The sequence below is a fragment of the Schistocerca cancellata genome, chromosome 4 (assembly GCF_023864275.1).
Source record: "Schistocerca cancellata isolate TAMUIC-IGC-003103 chromosome 4, iqSchCanc2.1, whole genome shotgun sequence".
NCBI lineage: Eukaryota > Metazoa > Arthropoda > Insecta > Orthoptera > Acrididae > Schistocerca > Schistocerca cancellata.
Genome location: NC_064629.1, coordinates 158,995,064 through 159,019,928, shown reverse-complemented (window position 1 = coordinate 159,019,928; position 24,865 = coordinate 158,995,064). Strand labels below are relative to the sequence as shown.

The window sequence follows — 24,865 nt, the reverse complement described above, 5'->3', positions numbered from 1 at the left end:
TTGATTTGGACGAGAAGGGTTCCTTAAAGCCATATTATTCTCTCCTGAGGTAAGCTGGCACACAACTGTTGTAACTAGTCCTTTCCCATAAGTGCTTTATTGGAACAGATGTGGGGATATTGCTGACCATGAGAGTAATTCAACACCACGTTTGCACAGTTAGTAGAGACATGTTGCATGTGTGGATTAGCATTGTTCTGTTGAAAAATGGCACCACGATGCTGTTGCACAAGAGGTAACATGTAAGTACACAGGATGTCCGTGACATAACATTGTGTTGTTAAAGGTCCCTCAGTCACTACCAGCTGCAACTTGAAGTCGTACATGATGGCTCCTCATACCATGAGTCCAGGAGTAACACTGCTGTGCCTCTTCAAAACATTGGAAGAATTAGAGCTTTCTCCCCAGGTCATGTTGCAAGTACATTACATGTTTTCAAATGGCAGGTGAAGAGGCAAAGGAGTTACAGTGTGCTTAGTGCTCAATACAGTGATCCTCCCTTTTGATGGTCAGATGTGGTTGACTGGAACCTTGACATTGAGTATCCCTGGTTCGTGTTCCAAAGCAGTCCAACCTTTGGGACCAAGCCACACCCAAATGCCACACAAATCAGATTATTGAATGATTCAGCCAGCTGGCCAAATGTATATACCAACAGAGAGGTCCCTTTCAAAATCTGTCAGGTCTGGCCTTTCTACTTGTCACAGAGAATTGCAACTCTTATTCATTTCCATACCGACGAGTGGTGTGTAACTCTACGAAGTTACATTGACATATGACCATTAGTTATTGTAGCAAAGCCATAAAGGTAGTGGTGTGGCATTTTATCTTAATAAGGATATAAAAGCTTAAAAAATTTCCTTTCTTGAACACCACACCAAAGAAGGATCAATTGAAATGACAGGTATTGTACTCCCACAGTAATGATCTTAAGTTACCAAAGCATAAAGTGATTGGAGTATATAGGCCACCAAATGCTGTTGTAATGCTGTTTATGGATAAACTTAGTAGTGTTGTTGGTCAGTCCGGTTCTAATGACCTTATTATATTAGGTGACTTTAATATAGATGCAAACTCAAATAGTATAGTAAACCTGAAACTCAGTGATGTACTGACCTCATACAGTCTTGTAAATATAGTGAACTCAGACACCAGAGTGACGGACACATGTTCCACTAGAATAGATTATGCTATAATCAACAAAGATGTTATAGATAAGGTAAATTACAGTAACTTAGATTTTCTTCATCCTGACCACTTCTGTCAGGTGGTAGAATACAAAAATTCAGTTGTGCCTAAAATAACAAAAATTGTGCTACAGAAACGAATGCTGAATACCTCAAATATTAATGCTCTTAAACACAAACTAGCGAATGAGAAATGGGATTCCTTGTACCAGGTAAAACGGTCGGATGAGAAATGGAATGAATTCTACTCAACCCTACTGCATCATTATGAATATAGTTGTCCAGTCAGAGAAATCCAGAAGGTAGTTAAACACTGTCAAAATTGAAGTAATCCTAGACTAAAACCCCCAACAAATCTGATTAGGCTCAGGCAGCAAGTACATGATCTAAACCAGCTTTATAAAGCCATTACTATGCCGGTTTTCAAGGAAAAATACAATAGGACCAAGCAAACTTTTAAAACTGAAATTGTTAACCTAAGGAAGCAGATTAACAGCAAAACAATAGAACAGTCTGACAACATAAGCAAAGCATCTTGAAGCTGTTTGACAAATAGTGAAAAGGTCTCAACAAGATGAACATGGAACCACTCAGCATAAGACAGATGGTAACATTATAAAAAACCCAGATACTGTATTAATATTTTTAATTACTACTACATTTCTGGTGAACAATCAACTCATATTATAGATTCACAGTTAGAGACCCGATGCCATCTCACCCAGTGTACCGAATTTGAATTTGTGGAAGGGAATGAGCAGGAGGTTCGCAGGGCAGTATACATGCTAAAGAAATAATTTTCATCTGGATGGGATGGCGTATCCAGTGCTATTACTAAAGTGTGCTTAAAATAAATCTCTAAACCTCTTACCTGATTAATTGCAACATTAGAGAGAACATGTATCCAACAGTTCTAAAAATGAGTGTAGTGAAACCAGTGTATAAAAAGCGAAGTAAGGAAGATGTGTCCAACTATAGACCAATATCATTAATTCCCATTTTTAGTAAGATATTCGAAAGCATTATCCTTTCTCAGCTAAGTGCCTTTTTCACAAAACGTAAACTGCTTGTAGATTCGTAGCATGGCTTCAGAAAAGAGCTAAGTACAACCACAGCAGTTACACAGTTCATCCATGAAGTGTACTGTCTGTTGGACCAGAAGATGCAGACTGCAGGTATAGTTTTGGATCTGATGAGCATTTGATACGGTAAACCATAGGGTACTTCTTAAAAAGCTAAAATCTTATAGTATCGGGGATAAAGCCATGAAACTTCTAACCACATACCTGCTGAATTGTAAGAAAAACACTAAATTGTCATACAAACTAGATAATAAAATCATGAACTCCCAGTCCACCAGTGAACCTGTATTACAAGGTGTACCACAGGGGTCAATCCTTGGACCCTCTGCACAAACCATTAACTCCCATATTGTAAGCTATGCAGATGACACGTGAATCTTATTCTACGCGAGTGAATGTAATGAGCTAGAATCTCTTGCTACTAGTGGTGTCACAGAAGTAACAAAATACTTCAGTGATCTGGGACTCAAGGTGAATGTCACCAAATCTCAACTACTGACATTTAAAACAGGCTGTTCTCACCACAACAATATGAATAGTGTGTGTAATATCTCTGCAACAGAAAATGGTAACTGTAAATTCCTGGGTGTGTATGTTGATGAAAATTTGCGGTGGACATACCACATTAATTTCGTATGCGGAAAAGTCAGTAGTGCCATATATCTCCTAAGCCAACTCGCAAAGATAGTTCCTAGCCAAGCACTGAAATTAGTATATTATGGAACACTTTTACCCCTTTCTCAATTAAGGAATTGAACTATGGGGCTGTGCAGCTGATGTACATTTAAAAAGAATACTACTACTACAGAAAAGAGCAATAAAACATATACATGGGATGGGACATAGAGATTCATGTTGTGAAGTGATTGTGCAGCAGAAATATCTGACAATATATTCTCTGTACATCTTGAATATAGATGTATTTTTTATAATTCAACCAACAGAAGCTATCAAGGGCAGTGATGTACATGATCACAACACTACAACATAGTGTAACTATTTCCGTAACAGAACAACGTTAAAAATGACTGATAGAAGTCCATATTATCAGTGGTTTGATTTGGTATAATAAGTTACCGAACTCTCTAAGAATGTACAGGGGAAATGTTTTTAAAACAAAATTAAAATCTTTTCTAATAGAAAAATGTTTGTATTCTTTCAACGAATTTTAAGGTAGTGATTGTAACATGAAGCATTAGCATATCAGTTGTAATGTGAAAAATGAAAAATATACACATAAGAAGCAACAGCTACAGAATATAATGTTTGTAAATGTAACCATAGTATTAAGTGTGACGTTTGCAAAAGCCATCATTACGATGGCTCCACGCAAAGAAAATGTAAATAAATAAATATCTTCTGGGTATTTCAATTTCTTTGTCAAACAGTGTATATCAAGCATAAGGGATATTTCTAATGGAAAATTTGAGCACCTGGTGTCTGAGGTACTTCATATACCTGACACCACAGGTTATGTACACTCTCATGAAAACTGTTGTTCATACTGTACGGCTATTCACAGCTGCACCATGGAGCAAAAATGAAACAATATTGAAGTGGAGGAGAGGGGTAGAAAGCTCATCATTTCAAAAACATTCTGTAAGATACACACATCCCCTGATATAGCTAAGTAGTTGTCAGCTGAGGACGCTTACTATCAAAGGAAGTGTGTGACCACGAACGCTAAGAACCACACCAAAATGTGCGTAGAATATAAATTTCTCACCCAAAAAACTGTGTTATTGGCCATTCACATACAAAATGCAGGTGTTGTCTGCTAACACCATCCAATGGTGGCACGTGATACCTGCACTAAAAAGTACAGGGTGTTTCATGTAAGACTCCTGGGAGGAGTCTGCAGGTAGCACGGCACACTCACTGGCTGCCGCCACCGCATCTGCCTCTCGGACACTAACTTGCTGGTAGTCGGCTGCAAGCGCACTCCCCCTGAGTTACGCATAAATAGTGTTGCCATATTATTAACTGAAGCTTGCCTTTATTTACAGTAGGTGCTCAAAATGATGTCACTTTCTGGTAAGAGCAGCCTGATATTTCCTGAACACATTAGCAAACACTCGACAAATTTCTGCTGCCAGAATCTGGGAAATGACTATCCAAAACCCTGTCTTCCAACTCTTCGAGTGTGGGGAGATTGGTTGCATACACCTTTCCTTTTAACATTCCCCAAAGATAAAAATCACACGAATTTAGATCTGGAGAACGAGGAGGGTGGACAACTGTCCTTGATTTGATGCATTGATGATGTGTGGGCCTGCATTGTCCTTCATGAAATATCGGTACATCTTTTCGTTAGGTGTTAGTTCTTGAAAAAAAAAAAAAAAAAAAAAAAAAAAAAAAAAAAAAAAAGGATACATTATATTGTTCACATATGTTTACATTTACACTCTGCAAACCACCACAAGGTGCATCGCAGAGGGTACATTCCACTGTACTGGTTATTAGGATTTCTTCCTGTTGCATTCACATTTGGAGCACGGGAAAAATTATTATTTGAGTACCTGTCCAAACGTATTGTTTTATGGAAAAAGATTGGTCCAGTAATTCTTCTTGCAGTAATTGCATACCAAACTCCTGTTTTCAGCTCATGCAGAGGTTGTTGATGTAAGTCATGACGATTTTCAGAGCTCCAACGTCGATTGTTATGAGAATTAACATACTCTGACAAATGCAGCCATGCTTCATCAGAAAATAAAGCATTTAAGGATCAACTTCCCTATCGTGCACAGACTGTAACAGCCAGTTGCAATAACGAGATCGAGCAACTGTATCTGAGTTCCTCAGTTGATGCGCTTCTGTGATTTTGTATGGTTTCAATTTCACTTTGTGCACAGCACTGTGAAGAGATGCTCTTGACACACCAGTCTTAAGTGCCAAACGGCACAGAGACTTTCTAGGACTTCTTTCCAAGGCCTCCCCTGTTTTGTCTAATTTATTTTCAGGTAAAACACTAGGTTCTCTAGACATTCATTTGTGTAACCAGATCCAGTATCTTGAAATTTTTTCACTAATCTGTGTATTGTCGAATCATTGGGAACATGCATACTGGGAAATTTTTGTATGAATTCAAGCCAACATTCCACATACAATTCTATTTCTGTGCAGTTCAACAAAAGAAACACTCATTGATCCTTCATGTACACCATACCGAATGGAAAGACGACAGAAAACACCTGAACACTCAGTCACACAGCATAGAAGACACACACATGGTGTTCTGAGGATGAGGCCCAGCTACACACAGACAAGGAAAGCCCCAGATTCGGCGAAGTGGCAATAATGACATCTAACAACAATATTTAAAGCAATTAACCTTAAAAAAACCTCGAAAGAAAACACCAGTACACTCAGTTGCACAATGTAGGAGGCACACGCTAAGTATTGGTGTCCGAGACCTACGTATATCGATAGCCGGCAGACACACCGGCAACAGACGGCAAACGCACCATACAAACTGCGGACCCCTCCTGGGCGTCTTTCATGAAATACCATCTGTATTGGTTGTGTGAATAGTATAGCTGCAATAGGGGGCTGTCTTTTAGTGTGTTAGGTTGTGGGGTAGAGACTGAAGAGTATATATTGGTATAATTAGGTGAGTTAATCCCATAAATGGTGTCAAAATGTTTGAGACAAAGTTGTAATGTGTTGTATGTGGAAATGTGATTGGAGTTGCAGATGTGGTGTTCACTAATATTTTATATAGCATAATAATTCACAGATAAAATTGGGATGATGTGGAAATGCAAGAAGATATACTGGATAGGTGTAGGAAGACAGGAAGAGCCTGTACCCAAAGTTTGCTTGTCCAGTAGTACAAGACTTTCATCTCCAGAGCAATAGGCCCCTTCAACTAGAAGTGAGTATGAACCATCACCACCTAAAATGTCTAGTGCCAGTATACTGATGACAACATACTGGAAAATGTATATGGAGACAGTTACAATCGTGGCTTGAACTCCTATAGTAATCTTACAAGGCACTGGCAGATTGCAAGGTAATATTAGATTATGCGTAGCAGAAGATGATATCAGGGTCACTTCGAGGGAAACAGGCTGTCACAATTAAAAACTTTAGAAGAGTATGTACTGTTAACAGTTCGATAAGGACAAGAGCATGTGGTACTGCTGTTCACTATGGGCATCTGCAAATGTGGACACTAGAAGCATATAAAGTGGTTGGCCTGGACAATTTCACAGGTTCAGTTACTGTTATTAACAAACCTTACACTGAATATAACATTCCTACCAGATATATTATTGTGTTCATCACTTGTAAGAACATAGAATATCATCATAGTATTGTCCAGAAGGAACAAAAATCTGTGGAAGAAGTGAACAGATAGGTAACAGACTTGAGTGTGGATAAATAAAATGTTTGGAACAGTGATAAAAATCAATGTAATTATGAAATGTCTTCATTGTCCACACTGTCTCCCAGAGGAGAGAAAAATACAGATAGTGTATTACAATTTATACATAGCTCTACACCCAACCATACAATTAATGTGGCCATATCAGTGAGGGGTAGATTAGCTAACAAGTCCTATTATCTGATTTCAAGAGCTGCAAGGCATTTTGGCCCAGATGTTTCAAACAAATTTGAAGCAACATGCCTATGAAACATTCATGTGGAGGCAAGCAAAAGTGGGAAAAAGATGGAAGAGCATATGAAAAGATATCTAATTATAGCCTTGGTGAAGATGTACATGATTATGTGACGAGCCTGATGCTGTATGTTTCTTGGTCGGATCATAAAAAATTGTACTCTGTTGGATGAAAGTTTTCTGAACAGTGATTTTAAACCCAAGACAACAAAATATTACCATCCTCTTGATGTGTACTTCGTTAGGCAGTATAAGCTATACATGAGGAGGATTGTTGAATTTTGTAAGACTACAGTGTGAAAAACTGCAAGTGAAGTTGCACAATTGTCATGTTATCATCAGACTGCACTCTGTGCTTTAAAACAAGCTTTCTGAACCGAAGTAAAAGCCTATCTTGTAATATGCTTGCCAAAAGGCAGGTTATGACATAGACATACTGATATCATCATTTAAAAATGGCAATATTGCAGTGTTTGATATTGGACTGCTTTAATGCAGGAGGTAAGTTTGATATGAAGAAAGTGGCTTTAGGGGCTGTGAATATTGTTCTGATCCACTTTGTTTGGACAATTTGTTTGAAATCCTACACTTGTACTTTAAAGTTTGAACATCTATGCAACAGTATCAGGACAGTAGAAAAGATTGCTTTTCAAATAGTGTGATTATTTTAAGCAGAGGCAAATATGGCATTTGAAGTCACAGCATTGAAATATCTGAGCTTTTGTCTTGTTGCATTAGTATTTTGTTTCTTTGTGTTACCAGATTTCCTCTCTTAGACCTTGAATAGGTGATCGTTCAAATGTGTCTTATGATAAGATGCCTAATTTTGCTTGCAAATGGCTCATACCACTGTTTCTGATATGACCAATTTATATTCTAACCACATTTTTGTGCAGTTCAGAGCGTTCAAGGTCACAGCTTCCACTGCAACAGCAAAGGTGTGTGGCCACCATCTACCACTAACATTACCAAATGTGAAAATTAACATGTCAACCTCATAAAGATACGGGAGAAAGAACAGGGAAAAGAAGAATAATTATTAATGACTGTGGACACAAGTCTCTCATTAATCATGTTTATGACGTATATTTACCTGAAGAAAGCAATAGTTCCTAATTTAACTTTGTTAACATGTTGAAATTTGATACATAAATAACTCTGTTCCCAAAATTGCAGGTGTGAAAACATATGCTGCATCATATCTTGACAGAGATTTGCGCAGCCTGTCATATCTGGACAGAGGTATCCCCAGCCGACTTTTGAAGGAAGGTTCTGTTGGTGAGTAAATTTGGTTAGTCCAGTCACTGAATTAAGCATGTTGAAATCACTCATCGTATTTTCACTTTGAATCATTAGTCACACTAGATTTAACGTTGGACCAGCCTTTGAGATGCCGGTTCATTGGTTTAAGTACACAGCTTGTGGTCGTTATGAGAAAACATAATTGATTATGAGTGGAGAGTTCACATGCAGAGTGAGAACTCTGTTATGGCTTGATATTTCAGTTTATACAAACCTGTATCTTGGGTAAACTACCAGACAAAAGGTGTTCAACAATGTAGAGGAAAAGGAACTATCCTACAAAGTTTGTGGCCACGTGTTTCATTATTCATAGTCATAGGTAATGGTTTACATTTAATGTGGAAATTAATTAAAACAGTTGCATAATAATGACGCTTAATTCTTTCACAATTCAAGAGATTTTGAAAATTATACTGCAAGAATATTAACTGGCATTTGGTTTAAATAGTTACATAATCTGCTACTTTTGCTGAATTTCTTTGTTGTCATCACAAGACATGAGTCACTAATGGAAGGAGAAGAAAGTTGTCTGAAATTAAAAACACTAAATATTAGGTATAGTAAGTGGCCCAAGAAAAAAAAAGAAATGAGACAAGTCCAAATTTTAAGGAACTATTTGTTATAGAATATTGGTGCACAATGTTGTTGTGGTTTTTACTTTGAACTGTGTTTTTATTGTTTAACAAGTACATCTTTCTGGACTGCGTCTTTGGTTGTGGCCAAGCAGTTTACCTTAGATGAGCGCTTGTATTCTGATGGAATCTGTATAACATCTTGGCAAACAATACGCAGAATGTTTCTAAGTAGTGGAATGAGGAACAGTTGAATTCAGATACGTGTGTGTGTGTGTGTGTGTGTGTGTGTGTGTTTGGGGGGGGGGGTGTTAGAGAATTCGGATGCAGGCTACCATCATAGTGTTGGGGAAATTAATACATTCTACTATGCATTATGATAAAGATACAATGATACATATGTCATAAACAGTAAAGGATAGATTGAGAGTATAATTAAATGATGCAACAGCTGCCACCAATATTCCCAGGTAATTGCTGATAAAAATTTAGAAGCATATATCCAAAAGCAACTAATATCTACACTCCAAGGGGGAAAAAAGACACACCAGAAAGGAATTATCCAAATGGGACAGAAATCGGTTGATGTGACGCACATGTACAGACAAACAAATGATTATAATTTCAGAATAATTGGGTGATTTATTCAAGTAAAAGAGTGTCACAAATTGAGCAAGTCAGTAATGAGTCGGTCCACATTGGGTCCATATGGAAGCAGTTATTCAGCTTAGCATTGATTGATGGAGTTGTTGGATACCCTTCTGAGGGATATCTTGCCAAAATCTGTCCAGTTGGTGCATTAGATCGTCAAAATCCTGAGATGGTTGGAGGACCCAACCCATAATGATCCAAATGTTCTTAATATGGGGAGAGATCTGGTGACCTTGCTGGTCAAGGTAGGGTTTGACAAGAATGAAGACAATGAGGGTGCCATTTCTTTTCATAGCAGGAGCCCTTTGGTTGTCATCTGCAGCATCCTCATAGCAAAGCAGTATGTTGATGATATTAAATGCCCTATTTTGTTGCCCTTCATGACAAGCCATCCTGGGCTTAAAATTTTAGCCAGCACGGGGCGAGAGTTTCTGCTGCTTGTCTTAGTGCTTGCCAAACCCTTCCTTGGCCAGCAAGTTCACCAGATCTTTTCCCAGTTGAAAACATTTGGTGCGTTACGGGCAGGGCCCTCCAACCACTCCTGGGGTTTGATAGTCTAACATGCCAATTGGACAGAATTTGACGTGATGTCTGTCTGGATGACATCCACCAACTCTCTCAATGAATGCTGCACTGAAAAATTGCTTGCATAAAGTGCCAGGGGTGGATCAATGTTTTACTGACTTGCTCAATTTATTAAGTTCTTTTTTGTGAATAAATCATCCTATTTTCGCGATATTGTCATTTGTTTGTCTGTAGGTGTACATCACACCTACTGAGTTCCACCCATTTGTATTATTCTTTTCTAGTGAAAAGAATCTTTTGTTTTAGAGTGTTATTAAGGTAGTGTTAAAGGTTTGCAGTCTGCAATAATTTAAGAAGATGAATTGTTAGCTGAAAAATATCGTAAGTAATACATGGCAAAAAAAAAAAAAAAAAAAAAAAAAAAAAAAAAAAAAAAAAAAAAAAAAAAAAAAAAAATTAATAGGCAAGATAATATCTGGGTTAAAATGAAATTGCGGACAAATGTACTAGTGTCTAAAAGGAAAATGTGTTGTAATTTGGACCATATTAGTAAACATTTTAAAGGGCTATAACACTGTGTCAAATGTGGCTCGATGCAGGAAAGTGTAACTTAACATTACTTGTGTGTATTCACTTTGACAAGGGAAACTTAACAACATACTGAAATTGTCTAATGTTCTTCATACTATGCCAAATATATGCACATGCTGTGTGCAACAACTTTTTCTTTAAAGGTGCTGTACCGAGCGAGGTGGCGCAGTGGTTAGACACTGGACTCGCATTCGGGAGGACGACGGTTCAATCCCGCGTCCGGCCATCCTGATTTAGGTTTTCCGTGATTTCCCTAAATCACTCCAGGCCAATGCCGGGATGGTTCCTCTGAAAGGGCACGGCCGACTTCCTTCCCCATCCTTCCCTAATCCGATGAGACCGATGACCACGCTGTCTGGTCTCCTTCCCCAAACCAACCAACCAACTTTAAAGATGCTGTCTCTTTCACTAGGGTACATTCACAATGGAGCTTCACTGCTAGCCATTTCTGTGGCATTTGATAAGCCACATGTGACCCCCAGGTCATGCTAAATGGTAAGCACCTCAGCGAGCTCAGTACTTGTTTGCTGGATACGGGCTTCGCAAATCAATTTCCTGACCTGGGGGCTGGTAAGTGCTGCAAGTCCTCTGTAACTGTGTAACAGTGAGTGCTGGGCATGCTTCAGCAAATACCATGTAGCGTGGCGGTGGAATATTGTGTGTCACAGGGACTGGGGATCTTGGCTTAGCTGCCTGGATTGTGAGAATAGTTAAAACCTCAAAAACTCTTAATTTCAAGGTGCAACAAGGAGGCTCATGGCTGTTTAGGTGGAACATTCATTTGTCGGCAACCTCTGAGGAACTTGCTACATCTCAGTTGTACGAGGTTTACTCAGGAAAGCAGCGGGTGTATCTGAGTGGACCATTATTTCCCTAACTGCTTGTGGTACCAAGATAGGGCCCCCAAACACAAACTTATTGACTCATAGTGTTGATAGGGGTACCGCCTGGGAGTAAACAGCTTTCAAGGAATCATAAATACAAGGATGGTTTGAAAAGTTCTCGGAATCACCACGAGAGGTCAGCGCTAGCGCACCGAGTTGTTTACATGATATTCCTTGGACTGTTGCCTGTAAACACGTGCCACGTCAGTGCTGTTGGCACAAAGCTGTGGCAGTGACGTGACTCTGTTGTTGTTCCCATGTAGTGATTTGTGAAGGTGGAAAAAAATCGAGATTTGAGCAGTGATTAAGTACTTCGTAAAGAAAGGTATGAAAGCAAAGGACATTCATACCAATTTTCAGAGTACACTGGGGGACTCTGCTCCTTCATATTCAACTGTTGCCAAGTGGACAAGTGAATTTAAATTTGGTTAGGAGAGCTTAGATGATGATCTGTGCAGTGGTCGGCCAAGACGTATCACTACTCCAGAAATCATTGCAAAGGTGCACAAAATGGTCATGGAGGACCGCTGATTGAAAGTGCGTGGAATTGCTCATGCTTGCCAGATGTCGTCTGAAAGGGTATATCACATTTTAACTGAAGAATTAGAAATGAAAAAGTTATCTGCAAGGTGGGTGCCGCGACTCTTGACCCTGGATCTAAAACGCGTGAGAATGGACATATCGGAACAATGTTTGGCCCGTTTTAGTAGAAATGAACAAGATTCTTGCGCTGGCTTGTGACCAGAGATGAAACTTTGGTTCACTACTATACCCCTGAGACAAAACAGCAGTCAAAGCAGTGGAAACATGCTGATTCTCCGCCACCAAAGAAAGCAAAGACAATTCCTTCGGTGGGAAAGGTCATGGCATCAGTGTTATGGGATGCGAAGCGGATTCTGTTTGTAGATTATCTCCCCACTGGACAAATAATTACTGGAGAATATTATGCTAACTTCCAGGACAAATTGCAACAAAAGATTGCCAAAAAGGTCAGGTTTAGCAAGGAAGAAAGTCATCTTCCAACAAGACAATGCACGCCCGCACATACGTGCCATCGCCATTGCAAAATTACATGCACGAAGGTATGAATTGTTGCCACACCCACCTTATTCACCTGATATGGCTCTGTCAGACTTCCATCTCTTCCCAAAACTGAAAATTTTTCTTGGTGGATGAAGATTCACTTCAAACGAAGAATTGATATCCGGAGTTGACAAGTACTTTTCAGGCCTGGAGGAAACTCATTTTCGGGATGGGACCAATGCACGTTGGACCAAGTGCATTAATCTACAAGGAGACTACATTGAAAAATAAAAACAAGTTTCAGTGATGTAAGTACTTTTTTTCTATCCTGTTCCAAGAACTTTTCGAACCACCCTTGTAAAAATTGTATCTGGTGATCAAGAGGAAGGAGGGAATGTTTGAAAAAGTGTCCCTTTCTATATTCATAAAGGTTTAGAAGCACTTACCGGTACCGTAAAGTGTGCTAAGTGGACGCGAAATGGTTCTGTATTGGTTGAGACTAACAAGGCAAAGCAGGTGGAACTTCTTAGGGCATCACAAAAGTTGCATAACACACTTACTTCAAGCAAGGGTGTAGTCACGTGCCATGATATTCTGGACATTGACATTGCAGAACTCAAAAAAGTATGGGCATCACAGGGGATAGTGGATGTGGAGCTAAGGATGTGAAGGAATAATGGAGGAGTTGAGAAGACTACCACCTTCATTGCGACCTTCAGTTCTCTGACACTGCCTGAACACATTGTGTTCTGTAAATCTGTGGAATCAGAAAACCCCTCCCCCTCTCCCTCCCCCTCTCCCTCCCCCTCTCCCTCCCCCTCTCCCTCCCCCTCTCCCTCCCCCTCTCCCTCCCCCTCTCCCTCCCCCTCTCCCTCCCCCTCTCCCTCCCCCTCTCCCTCCCCCTCTCCCTCCCCCTCTCCCTCCCCCTCTCCCTCCCCCTCTCCCTCCCCCTCTCCCTCCCACTCTCCCACCCACTCTCCCACCCCCTCTCCCTCCCCCTCTCCCTCCCCCTCTCCCTCCCCCCCTCCCCCTCTCCCTCCCCCTCCCCCTCTCCCTCCCCCTCCCCCTCTCCCTCCCCCTCCCCCTCTCCGTCCCCATCTCCCTCTCCCTCCCCCTCTCCCTCCCCCTCTCCCTCCCCCTCTCCCTCCCCCTCCCCCTCTCCCTCCCCCTCCCCCTCCCCCTCTCCCTCCCCCTCTCCCTCCCCCTCCCCCTCCCCCTCTCCCTCCCCCTCCCCCTCCCCCTCTAACTCCCCCTCTCCCTCCCCCTCTCTTTCCCTGCAGGCCCAGTAGCACTAAATATTAAAATTTGGGTAGGTGTGTTTTTTCGTTTTTGCTCTGCCACTGCTTTTAATTTGATCTCTTGTAATAATTTTGTTTTAGTTTCATCCTTCTTTAATCTTTCCTATATGGTGTCAGTAATCCACTACCTATTTTCTTACAAATTCCTAGTGCAGGTCCAACTAGAATATCAGATAGTCTATTAATGCATGGAGATAGCCAACGCATAAAGACAGAAAATTTAATGCATGGTAAGTTGTATACCTAAAGTTAGTTGTTGACCTCTAGCTGTTTCAGTGCAAATTGACAAGGCTTATTGCTTTTCAAACTTATAAACTTAATTGGCATACTGGAATTTTTATCACCAAAATTTAACAGTTGTAGTGGTGCATTGCATTAGTTATACCATGTAAAGTAAGTTTGTCAATACAAGCAAATTCCTACCTTCCCACTGAAACAGGTGGTCACTTAATTTTTGTACCACATTTTATGTGATGATTCATTCAGGAATTATGGTGCCATGCTTTGTGTTCAGAAGTGATGCACTTAGAAGATAAAATCTTCTTGACATTATTCACATCAGTGTTTAGCACACAGTGAAACCACAGGTTTCTCACGGAAGTATTCAATGATTGTTATAAGACCGAGAAAGGTTCAGTAAGTACACACTGTCGAGCATTCGAAAACCTTTGGTGACCATGTTTACAGCCTTGATATTGCTACCAGATGTCCGACTCCTTATACATCTGTCTCCAAGATTACTATCAGGGGAGATAAATAGAATAGAAAATGGGCAGCCGTAATTTAATCAAACACATTACCAAGCTATGGCCGCTTGAGCTGACCTGTGCCCCTTTTTGGGTCATTTTGCATCAAATCCTACACAATTACTAATTGAGATGAAATCACCGAAGATGTGGTGGCATGATCAGTTAATTTACTGGTAGTAATTTCGGCTGACTCCAAGGCAGCTGTAGAGAAGAGGAAAAGTACAAGTCATGGTCAAATACAGAAGTGGTGTGGAGGCAATGAAGTGACACTAGCATCTAACTAAACACGGTACCTGTTGCTGAAAAGGTGAACTTTCCACAAATAGGAACCCCATTATACCACCATAAGACAATTCTATTTATGTATGTTTTGCATAGAGAACAAATAGTATACTTTATAATGCTGTCTGTGTTATCGGACCAGCAGACCTAATTACGACTGCACTTGTGGGGGCAGATGCATGACCTAAAATTTTATCAGATTGGCTTGCTGAAAGTCAACAGGGGGCAGTCATGCACTGTGTCTTTCAAGCCAAATTCATTAAAATAAATACACAGCAAACCATTAAACAGTCGAAAGAACATGTTAGTGAAATCAAATTAAACTGTAAATAGGAAAAAACTAAATGCATGGAATGATCGTATAAAATCCCACAGAATAATAATGTACCCTAAATCAAATAGTTTAGAGTTCACTTCCAAGAATATTTATTGAATGATTATTCACACAAGTGTGGCCTTACATAGATTTATAAAATGTGATAAATCAGTTGAACAATAATAAACTAAGCAGTGAAAAATTAGTCATGCAGTGCGAGCAGAGCATTTAAACACAGTGGTATGCACAGATAAAGCTTTAACACTGCAAAATCACACCAACAGTCACTACAAAAACTTAAGTTCATTAATCTTACTCACCATTGTGGCAGAACACACAACAGGTTCATCACACTATTATAAATATTAAATACAGTGAAATATTATAGATCACAGCTGTGTCAGATTTTTAACGTTGGATTTGTCTGGTCACATGAAAACAATCACTGTAAACCACATAAACATTTCTGTGTCTCTTAGAATGTAAAGTTCAGAACTTGCTGTCACAAAATTATTATAAGTCCTATGAAATTTCAGAGGATTCATCCCATGACCTCAGGAAATTTTCTAAGTCCATTGAAAGTTACCTGAAGCCATATGGTACACAAGCTGCCATATACTTCTCCAACCTATCATGCCATGTGATCACTGATAAAAGATCCCGTATGTGCTTATGCTAATGGTTATAAACATTTCATGACATCCCAACTACTGAATTCATGTGAAACATTCAGAAATGACCACCATTCAATTATAAAAATAATTACAGATACAGACAATACACTAGTAGGTAGAGAGAAGTTCTTCCAGTCACTTTGCAACCTCTCATTGGAATATACATATACTAGCCGGTTCCCTAGAGCTTCTTCCATACACGTGTTCAACACATGTGGTGCGTATTGCGATGAGTGTTCATTTACTCTGATCTGTAATTGTTAATTAAATAAAGTGAATTGGATTTGTAGTGCCTTATTGAGAAAATGTCATTCCCATGTAATTTGGATAGCAGAATAGATATTGTAAACAGTTCAGAGAGAGAATTATGGAAATTGAAGAGCACATCTGTAGGAACATCATCCACTTTGAGGAAAGTAGTATGAAGTATACACAGTTGACTGTAATATTTATTTAACTCAAAACCTGACTGTGCACAATATTTTTGTTAGTTTTCGGGGGCTTAGCCTGCCCTAGAGTAAACGTTGTACTATGCTGAAGTTTCTGTGTAAGTGCCTCAGTGTTGCTGGTGCTATCTTGATGGATATCTTATTAATTTAATAGTTTATGATACTTCACAGTTGAAAGCTGTCTGAAGCATTCCCAACTGTCAGGACTTTCTTTATGTAGTATTGACTATTGGGGAGTATTGTCACCACAGTATGCATATCCAGATCCATGTGTCTGTCCATCTCCTACTTCCCATATTTCTCTCTCTCTCTCTCTCTCTCTCTCTCTCTCTGTGTGTGTGTGTGTGTGTGTGTGTGTGTGTGTGTGTGTGTGTGTGTGTGTGTGTGTGTGTGTGTGTGTGTGTGGGGGGGGGGGGGGGGTCTCCCTCCCCCTCTCTCTGCCCACGCATGCTCGTCCACACATGTAGCCCCTGCAAGGTATGCCAAGTCTACCACCAATCATGTCTGTTGTGCATGGCAGCTTACATGTCAGGGGCCAAAAAAAAGCCTCTTCTTTTTGCCCATAACTCTGCTCCTGTGGGAACTAGGAGGTTGCAAGCCCAACAGTGCTGATTCTCATACAGCAAGCAGTATGTGTACCACATTTGATCAAAATCAATTTGGTTGTTTAGGAGAAGGTGCTGGACATATGTACATGCAATACACACATACATACATCCTGTTTTATATACAGGGTAATTCAGCTGCCAATACTGGTGTCATTTTATGCAACCTGCAGTGTTACATGTTGCCTTCAAAAACCACGTGCGAGATTTTCGTATTCTTTCACTCACTACGTACAAACTATTAATGAAACAGAAAAAATGAACAGGACATTTTTCGTACGTAGTTAAATTTTATACTGAGATATATTTTTGCAGGACGCCACAGTTTTCAAGTTCTTCAAGAAAAATGTACAATAGTCACCTTCAAATGCAGCTCTTTCCCCACACTCATCCCCCACCAGTCAAGATTTCCAATACACTGTTCGTTGCACTCCCTCCTACAACTGTACAAAAAAGTCTGATTACACGAACTATTCCCAATACTTGACCTTTTTTGGTATCTATTGCTTGGGCTATTATGCCACCAGCATTGTAGGCTGTTTTGTTAACACTACTAATTTAAACATGCCCGTGAGGGTGATGAAAGAAAAAGACTGCTGTAAACTAATTACGTGTTTTGTTAACACTACTAATTTAAACATGCCCGTGAGGGTGATGAAAGAAAAAGACTGCTGTAAACTAATTACGTTGACAATTTTATCCAGACTTAACCCTTACAAGTACAGTACTTTTGCAGTAAGAAGGCGTGACAAATACAACACTGTAATTGTTTATTTTATGGTGTTAAAATTCACACAAAAGTCAGTTTCACAATTTGTAAGGGCTCGACTAGTCCGGTGGTGTGATATGGTCAGTCAGCGAAGATCACAAAAGGTGGAATGTGGGAAATAATTCATGCAGTTGCACATTTTTGTACAGTGGTAGGAGGGAGTACCATGAACAGCTTACTAGAACTCCTGACCAATGGGGGCTGACTATGGGCATGGGTGTGCTTTTGAAGGTCATTTTTGTACATTTTTCCGCACTAATTTGAAAACAATGATGTCTAGTGAAAATTATCCCAGTACATAATTTAAGTACATCAGATTTCCTACAAAAAGGTCCTGTTCGTTTTTTCTGTAGGGCTAATAGCTCATGCACAGTGAGTGGGAGAATATGAAAATGTCGACCGTAGTTTTGAAGGCCAGACATGACTTTGCAGATTGCATAAAATGATATCAGTTCAGTCCTCTGAATCACCCTTTATTTTTATACATACAATTTATGAATAAATTACATGAATGTCAGACCACATCCTGTGCTGCAATGTGTTCGAACTGAATTACAAATACTTCTTAAATCATAGAATTATATTTACTCATACATTGGAAATGTTAAGTAATGGTCCAGGGACAGTCATGCTGATACGTTAAGTTTTTGTGTGGGAAATATGTAGTCATGGAATAATTCGCATATAAATTTTGTAAATTGTTTATACACATGCTTGATTGTAAAAATAACATGTTCTGGTGATGATTGACATCTTCAGCTTTCATACACATATTATATGTAAACATTACATGATTGATTAGTTTATTTGTTTCATAAATGATTGTAATTAAAACATTTACAACTTTTTAATGTTTATGGTTTAGAATCGAGGTTAAAGTTACAATGAGCTTATCTCGTTACCACAATTTCTCTGGTGTATGTGGTTCTCTCATAGCACATCTACAAGCCATGTTATATACTTTTCAATAAAGATTATTATTCATTCTCTTTTCAAAACAGTGTGAACACCATTGCACACTATGTCCAGCCAGAGACCAGCCACGTTCCCTCACTTATGAGTTTTCCCCCTGATCCCCAATGGTCAGCAGCACCCTCCTTGCATGCCCCAGCCACCTCCAAGCTACCTCACCTGCATTAGCCACACCATAGCTGCCTAGACTGACCTATTGCCTGAGTGGTCGCACCAGCAAACACTTATCACTGCCTCTCATCTCACATGGCACCTTCTTGTAATGTCACAACATACACAAAAAAATTAATCTTTCAACATCACGACACCAGTCAGCATCAAAAGCTTCTTAAGTTCCCCATAAGTTAATAACAACAGGAACTGTCCATACAGACTGTTCCTGCTGATGATCAGAACCTACTGTGATGCTATATTTGTGGTCATCATCTGCTTCACAGCCAGTGTGTGAGGGCATCACCTCTACTATGCTCCATATGGAAATATTGTGTGTGGTGTGCAGGATTTTGCCCTTAAGGCTAATTGAAGGAGAGTGGATTTTCGCTCTGCAGCGGGGTGTGCGCTAATTAGAACATTCTGACATTCTGGTACATTAAAACTGTGTATTGGATCGAGTCTTAAAACTAGGCCTTGTCCGGCACACCGTTCCAGTCTGCCAGGATGTTTCTTACAGGAGTAATTGGGACCACCCCATTAGAGTTGTTGCTTGTGATTTTATGTATATTTCCAAAAGATACTACTGACAAGTGTGTTGAAGCCTCATCTTGGATCAATAAGAGCAAGCAGGATGAATGTAGATGTTAATCACTAACAGAATTTCCTATTAAGTCTAGGAAAGTTACTGGCGTAAGGAAGTACGTGGTAAAATGTTTGTGACTCTTTGGTTATAGTTGGTGGATATAAAATCTTCTCTAACCTTCAGGAAAGGGCAAAAGTTACATCGTGCTGCACCCAGGCAAGGTTCGCTTGCTGCGTATGCCCTGTATGTTCACCCCAATGGTACGCAGTGGATTACAATGTAATATATTGAAGATTTCTTTTACTTTAAAAGTACAATGAGTGTAGAGCATTCTATGTTTATAGAAGCCGTAGTTTATTATAGAAAACAAATGGGAATTCCACTAACGTGTTTTAATATATGGTTGTTAGTGCGCATAATTACTGCTAACAAAAACTGTAGTGACTGCTACCAATACAACGAGTGCAGGTGAGAGAGCAGCCCTTAAGACTCTCACACAGGCCATAGCTAGCAGTAATATGTAGGTTAGCATCTTGTTCTCTTGTTTTCATTTCATATGGTTGTTCCCTTCATGTTATCTTGTTTAGTTCATGGTGTTTTTGTCTTTGTTTAGCATTTATGTTTCTAAAGCACTGTTAGCTCTAATTTGTAGAAATAATGAAAAAGATTTCATGATGAAAGTTAATCAGCCACATTGAGCAGTATCAGTGAAAGTGAGACATGGCTTGCTACCTGCCTTTCTAACTAAATGTCAGTCCCATTTGAATAGATATGTGACCTAAGTGTTAGCAGCCACTATTTCAGCACTGACTCTTCCCTTTCACCAGCTGAAACTCAACTTGCGTGTAGTATTAATAAAACCAAGCAGCGATTCATTGAGATGTCAAGTGGCACTCAGTTCCCTTAAGCCACATCAGTTGGCATCTCACCATGTCAGAGTGAAAAGCTGTACGTCATGTCAGACTCTGTAATGGTGTTTCCTTCACAAAGAAGAAATTATTATAAAATATGTAGTTATGTGGAGACCAAATTTTTAAAGAGCTTCACAGATTCATGGAAGACCAATGGCTTAGTGATTGTCTCCTTGTCGAACCAACAGAAGTAAGATTTTTTGCTCTGAGAGTGTAACAGCAGCTTGCCGTCTGGGGTGGCCGAGCGGTTCTAGGTGTTACAGTCTGGAACCGAGCGACCACTACGGTCACAGGTTCGAATCCTGCCTCGGGCATGGATATGTGTGATAGTCTTCGGTTAGTTAGGTTTAAGTAGTCCTAAGTTCTAGGGGACTGATGACCTCAGAAGTTAAGTCCCATAGTTCTCAGAGCCATTTTGATTTTTGTAACAGCAGCTTAACTCTTGTCACAACAAGCTGGAGACTCTGGTTCTCGATCTAGAGCGTATGTGCATTGTGCACAGTTCAGAGTGGAGGTTTGGGTGTGAGAGGTAGATAAGGGAATCTTGTTAAGGGTTAGTTATGATAGAGTAAGAAAGTGTAGCAGAAGGGTTTGGGTTTTGGGAGGTGGGGGGTGAAGTTATGATGAGGGCAGTAAGGTTTAATGAGACGGTGACAGGCGTAGAGATAGGTGAATGAGAGGATTGGTTATCATGCAGCATTGAAGTTTGAACTTAAAGTAATGTGTTCATGATGCAAGCAAGAAAGTGTATCGAAAACTGGTGGTAGTGTCCCAATTATTGGAATGAAGTTTTTCATGTTACATTGTTACTATTTCATTGTGGTATTACTCTTCAAAAGTTGGTGGCAATGGTTAATTAAAAATAACTGTGGACACAAATCTCTCATTCAACATGTTTATGAAATATATGTAACTGAAGTGAGCGGTAGTTGAAATTAAACTTTGTTAGCATGTTGAAATTCGATACATAAATAATCCTGTTACCAAAATTTCAGATGTGCCAAGATATGGAAAGTCATACTTTGGGGGAGATTTCCAAAGACGACTGTCGAAGGAAGGCTCTGTTGGTGAGTAAATTTGTTTAGTTCAGTCACTGAATTAAGAATTTTGTAATCACTCATGGTATTTTCACTTTGAATAATTGGAATCATGGTAGATGTAACATTGAATCGGTCTTGAAATGTTGTTTCATTGGTTTAAGAACATAGTTTGTGGGAGGTATAAGAAACTATTCTTGATTATGAGGAGAGAGTTCACTTGCAGAAAGAACTCTGTTATGGGTTGATGTTTCCATCCGTGCTGGTCTGTATTTTTAGGTAAAGAGCCAGGCAGAAGGTGTTAAACAGTGGAGAGTATAGGAAGCTATTGTACAAAGTTTGTGGCGACATTTTTACTCATAGGTATAAAACTGTTCCATAAAGAAACATTTTAATTCTTTGTGATCCCAAAGATTTTGGGAGTTGTACTGCAAGAGCATTAACTACCATTTAGTTTAAATAGTTATGTTATCTGCCAGTGCTATCTGAATTTCTTTGTTATCACAAGACATGATATTTTTTAAAAGTATTTTAATACCCCTGGGGGGGGGGGGGGGGGGGAAGAGAAAGACACCTCATTTTATCCAGTGTTTCTTTTCCTACGTCACTTTTTTATATTTAGATTGCTTCTGGTCCTTGTAAGATTACAATGGTGTATTATAAAGTGGTACATTGTGAATATAAATTTACAAAATCAAGAAAAATTGTAAAGTAACTTGGGTTCCAGTAGTGATGTCATGATTTAAAAAAGAAATGAGACTACTTTCATTCATAAATATTTGTTGTAATGTAAATCTGTGTAGCCTCTTGAAGGATGACAAACAGAAGGGTTCTATTTAGCAGAACAGTTGAATTCATTCTCTCCTCCCTCTCTCCCTGCCTGCCTGTGTCAAGTGCAGTGCAGTGCAGTGCAGTCCATCAGTCACTTGCTCCACACCTTCTTCCCCTTCCTGCCCCCCCCCCCACCCCCCCCCCCAACCGCGCTCGCGCGTGTGTGTGTGTGTGTGTGTGTGTGTGTGTGTGTGTGTGTGTGTGTGTGTGTGTGTGTCTGGGGGGGGGGGGTGCAAGTGGCCCTACTTTTATACTAGTTGTAAATGTTTTGTAAGCAGACAGAGTTGCAACATTTATCAAGTTTGTTTTGTACCATGCCTCATACATTATTTTTTCCAGCAGAGTGCAACATAATGAGTGTAGTAAATTGTTTGCCTACTGCCAGAGATTTAACTGATTAACAATAAACTTGTTGCAGCACAGTGACAGAGTTCAGGCATGGACTAACGTGCTATGACACATAGTACCTTAATAATGGGAGCAATCAAGTTTAGTGTAATAAGAAGATACAGAACTAGTAGTCTACATTATGCCTGAAGTCGCATGGACAAACGTGAATATGTCATTTATTTAGGAATAGTCAAACAAGAGGTTTTGGAAGATTTTTCCTTTTTATTTCTGTATCGTACAAGAGCCTTCATTGTTTAAACAATTGCTTATATCTGGTCAGTGATAAATCAGAAAATATTTCAAACAGTGACATCTGACGAGCTTTTTTAGGTGTCGCTTTGTAAAGGCTTTGGGATTTATGGCTTTTATGCCCTTTACTGGCATTGTAATGTGTCTTGGGTTTGAGCTGGAACGAGAATTTTTAACCTGATAAAATGTATTCACAATAGTTAACAAATATTTGCTGCCAGAATTCAATTATATAGCACAGCTTATCATACCATTCAGCAGAACATACTCTTATACTGTAAAGTTACTGTTAAAGTATCTTTGAATTGCATGTATGTAAAGATTCATTGCAATTTAACAAAATGATATTCTCTTGAAGTAGGAAGTTTTAAATTGAATAACTGTGGCCTGAAAAACATCATTTGCCACTTCCAAGGGAGTTGTAATGACGAAGAACTTAGTACAAAATTACGTGGCTATTTATGTTGCCCATTAATACTGACATTTTGAGTGCTTATGTGTTTAATGCATCATTTGAATACTTTTCTTTTCAGAACTGCAGTATTAGTATTTATGACTGAGGCAGGGACTAGTAGATCTCACATTTAGAAATTCTTCCTTTGCATCTACTATGTAAAATTGGTTGCTAGGACCAATAGCCTTGTGCTGTTAGAAGCAATCATGTGAAGATCACTGGGGCGATGGTGCAGTTTAGGTGTCTTTTTCTTCAGGAATAAGTTGTTACTGACAGTCAATGTTTGAACTCACATACATGTAATGTATTTAATATTGCAATATGAACATCATTAAAATTAAAATTTTAAATTGCAGTTCATTTTGCCACTTTTGTGGAGAAACAGCTGATCACAAAGAAGAAATTATTATAAAATATGTAGTTATGTGGAAGCCAAATTTATAAAGAGCTTCACAGATTCATGAAAGACCAATGGCTTAGTGATTACCCCCTTGTTGAAACACCGGAAGTAAGATTTATAGCTCTGAGAGTGTAACAGAAGTTTATCTCTTGTCACAACAAGGTGGAGACGCTGGTTCTTGATATAGAGCGTGTGTGCATTGTGCACAGTTCAGAGTGGAGATTTGGGAGTGAGAGGTAGATAAGGGAATCTTGTTCAGGGTTAGTTATGATAGATTGGCTTGTGGGGAGGGGGAGTGAAGTTATGATGAGGGCAGTAAGGTTTAATGAGACGGTGATGGGCATAGAGGTAGGTGGATAAGAGGATTGGTTATCATACAGCAATGAAGTGTGAACTTAAAGTAATGTGTTCATGATGCAAGCAAGAAAGTGTATCGAAAACTGGTGGTAGTGTCCCAATTATTGGAATGAAGTTTTTCATGTTACATTGTTACTATTTCATTATGGTATTACTCTTCAAAAGTTGGTGGCAATGGTTAATTAAAAATAACTGTGGACACAACTCTCTCATTCAACATGTTTATGAAATATATGTAACTGAAGTGAGCGGTAGTTGAAAATTAAACTTCGTTAGCATGTTGAAATTCGATACATAAATAATCCTGTTACCAAAATTTCAGATGTGCCAAGATATGGAAAGTCTTACTTTGAGGGAGATTTCCAAAGACGACTGTCGAAGGAAGGCTCTGTTGGTGAGTAAATTTGTTTAGTTCAGTCACTGAATTAAGAATTTTGTAATCACTCATGGTATTTTCACTTTGAATAATTGGAATCATGGTAGATGTAACATTGAATCGGTCTTGAAATGTTGTTTCATTGGTTTAAGAACATAGTTTGTGGGAGGTATAAGAAACTATTCTTGATTATGAGGAGAGAGTTCACTTGCAGAAAGAACTCTGTTATGGGTTGATGTTTCCATCCGTGCTGGTCTGTATTTTTAGGTAAAGAGCCAGGCAGAAGGTGTTAAACAGTGGAGAGTATAGGAAGCTATTGTACAAAGTTTGTGGCGACATTTTTACTCATAGGTATAAAACTGTTCCATAAAGAAACATTTTAATTCTTTTGTATCCATAAGATTTTGGGAGTTATACTGCAAGAGCATTAACTACCATTTAGTTTAAATAGTTATGTTATCTGCCAGTGCTTCTGAATTTCTTTGCCATCACAAGACATGATATTTTTTAATGGGAAGAGAAGGAAGTTGTGTGAACTTGAATACATTGAATGTAAAGTATTTTAAGACGCC

General features: G+C 39.2%; 1 protein-coding gene across 4 annotated transcripts in view; it reads left to right on the top strand.

Moving 5' to 3' along the window:
* Positions 1 to 24,865, top strand: part of LOC126183548 (uncharacterized) — a 363,013-nt gene that overhangs the window by 182,522 nt on the left and 155,626 nt on the right. For 3 of the 4 annotated variants that reach the window (XM_049925623.1, XM_049925622.1, XM_049925621.1), the window contains 3 exons: positions 8,067 to 8,168; positions 21,195 to 21,266; positions 24,240 to 24,311. In XM_049925623.1, coding sequence (XP_049781580.1) covers positions 8,067 to 8,168; positions 21,195 to 21,266; positions 24,240 to 24,311 — 246 coding nt within the window. The remainder of the gene's footprint in view (positions 1 to 8,066; positions 8,169 to 21,194; positions 21,267 to 24,239; positions 24,312 to 24,865) is intronic. The other variant, XM_049925624.1, reaches the window with a different exon arrangement.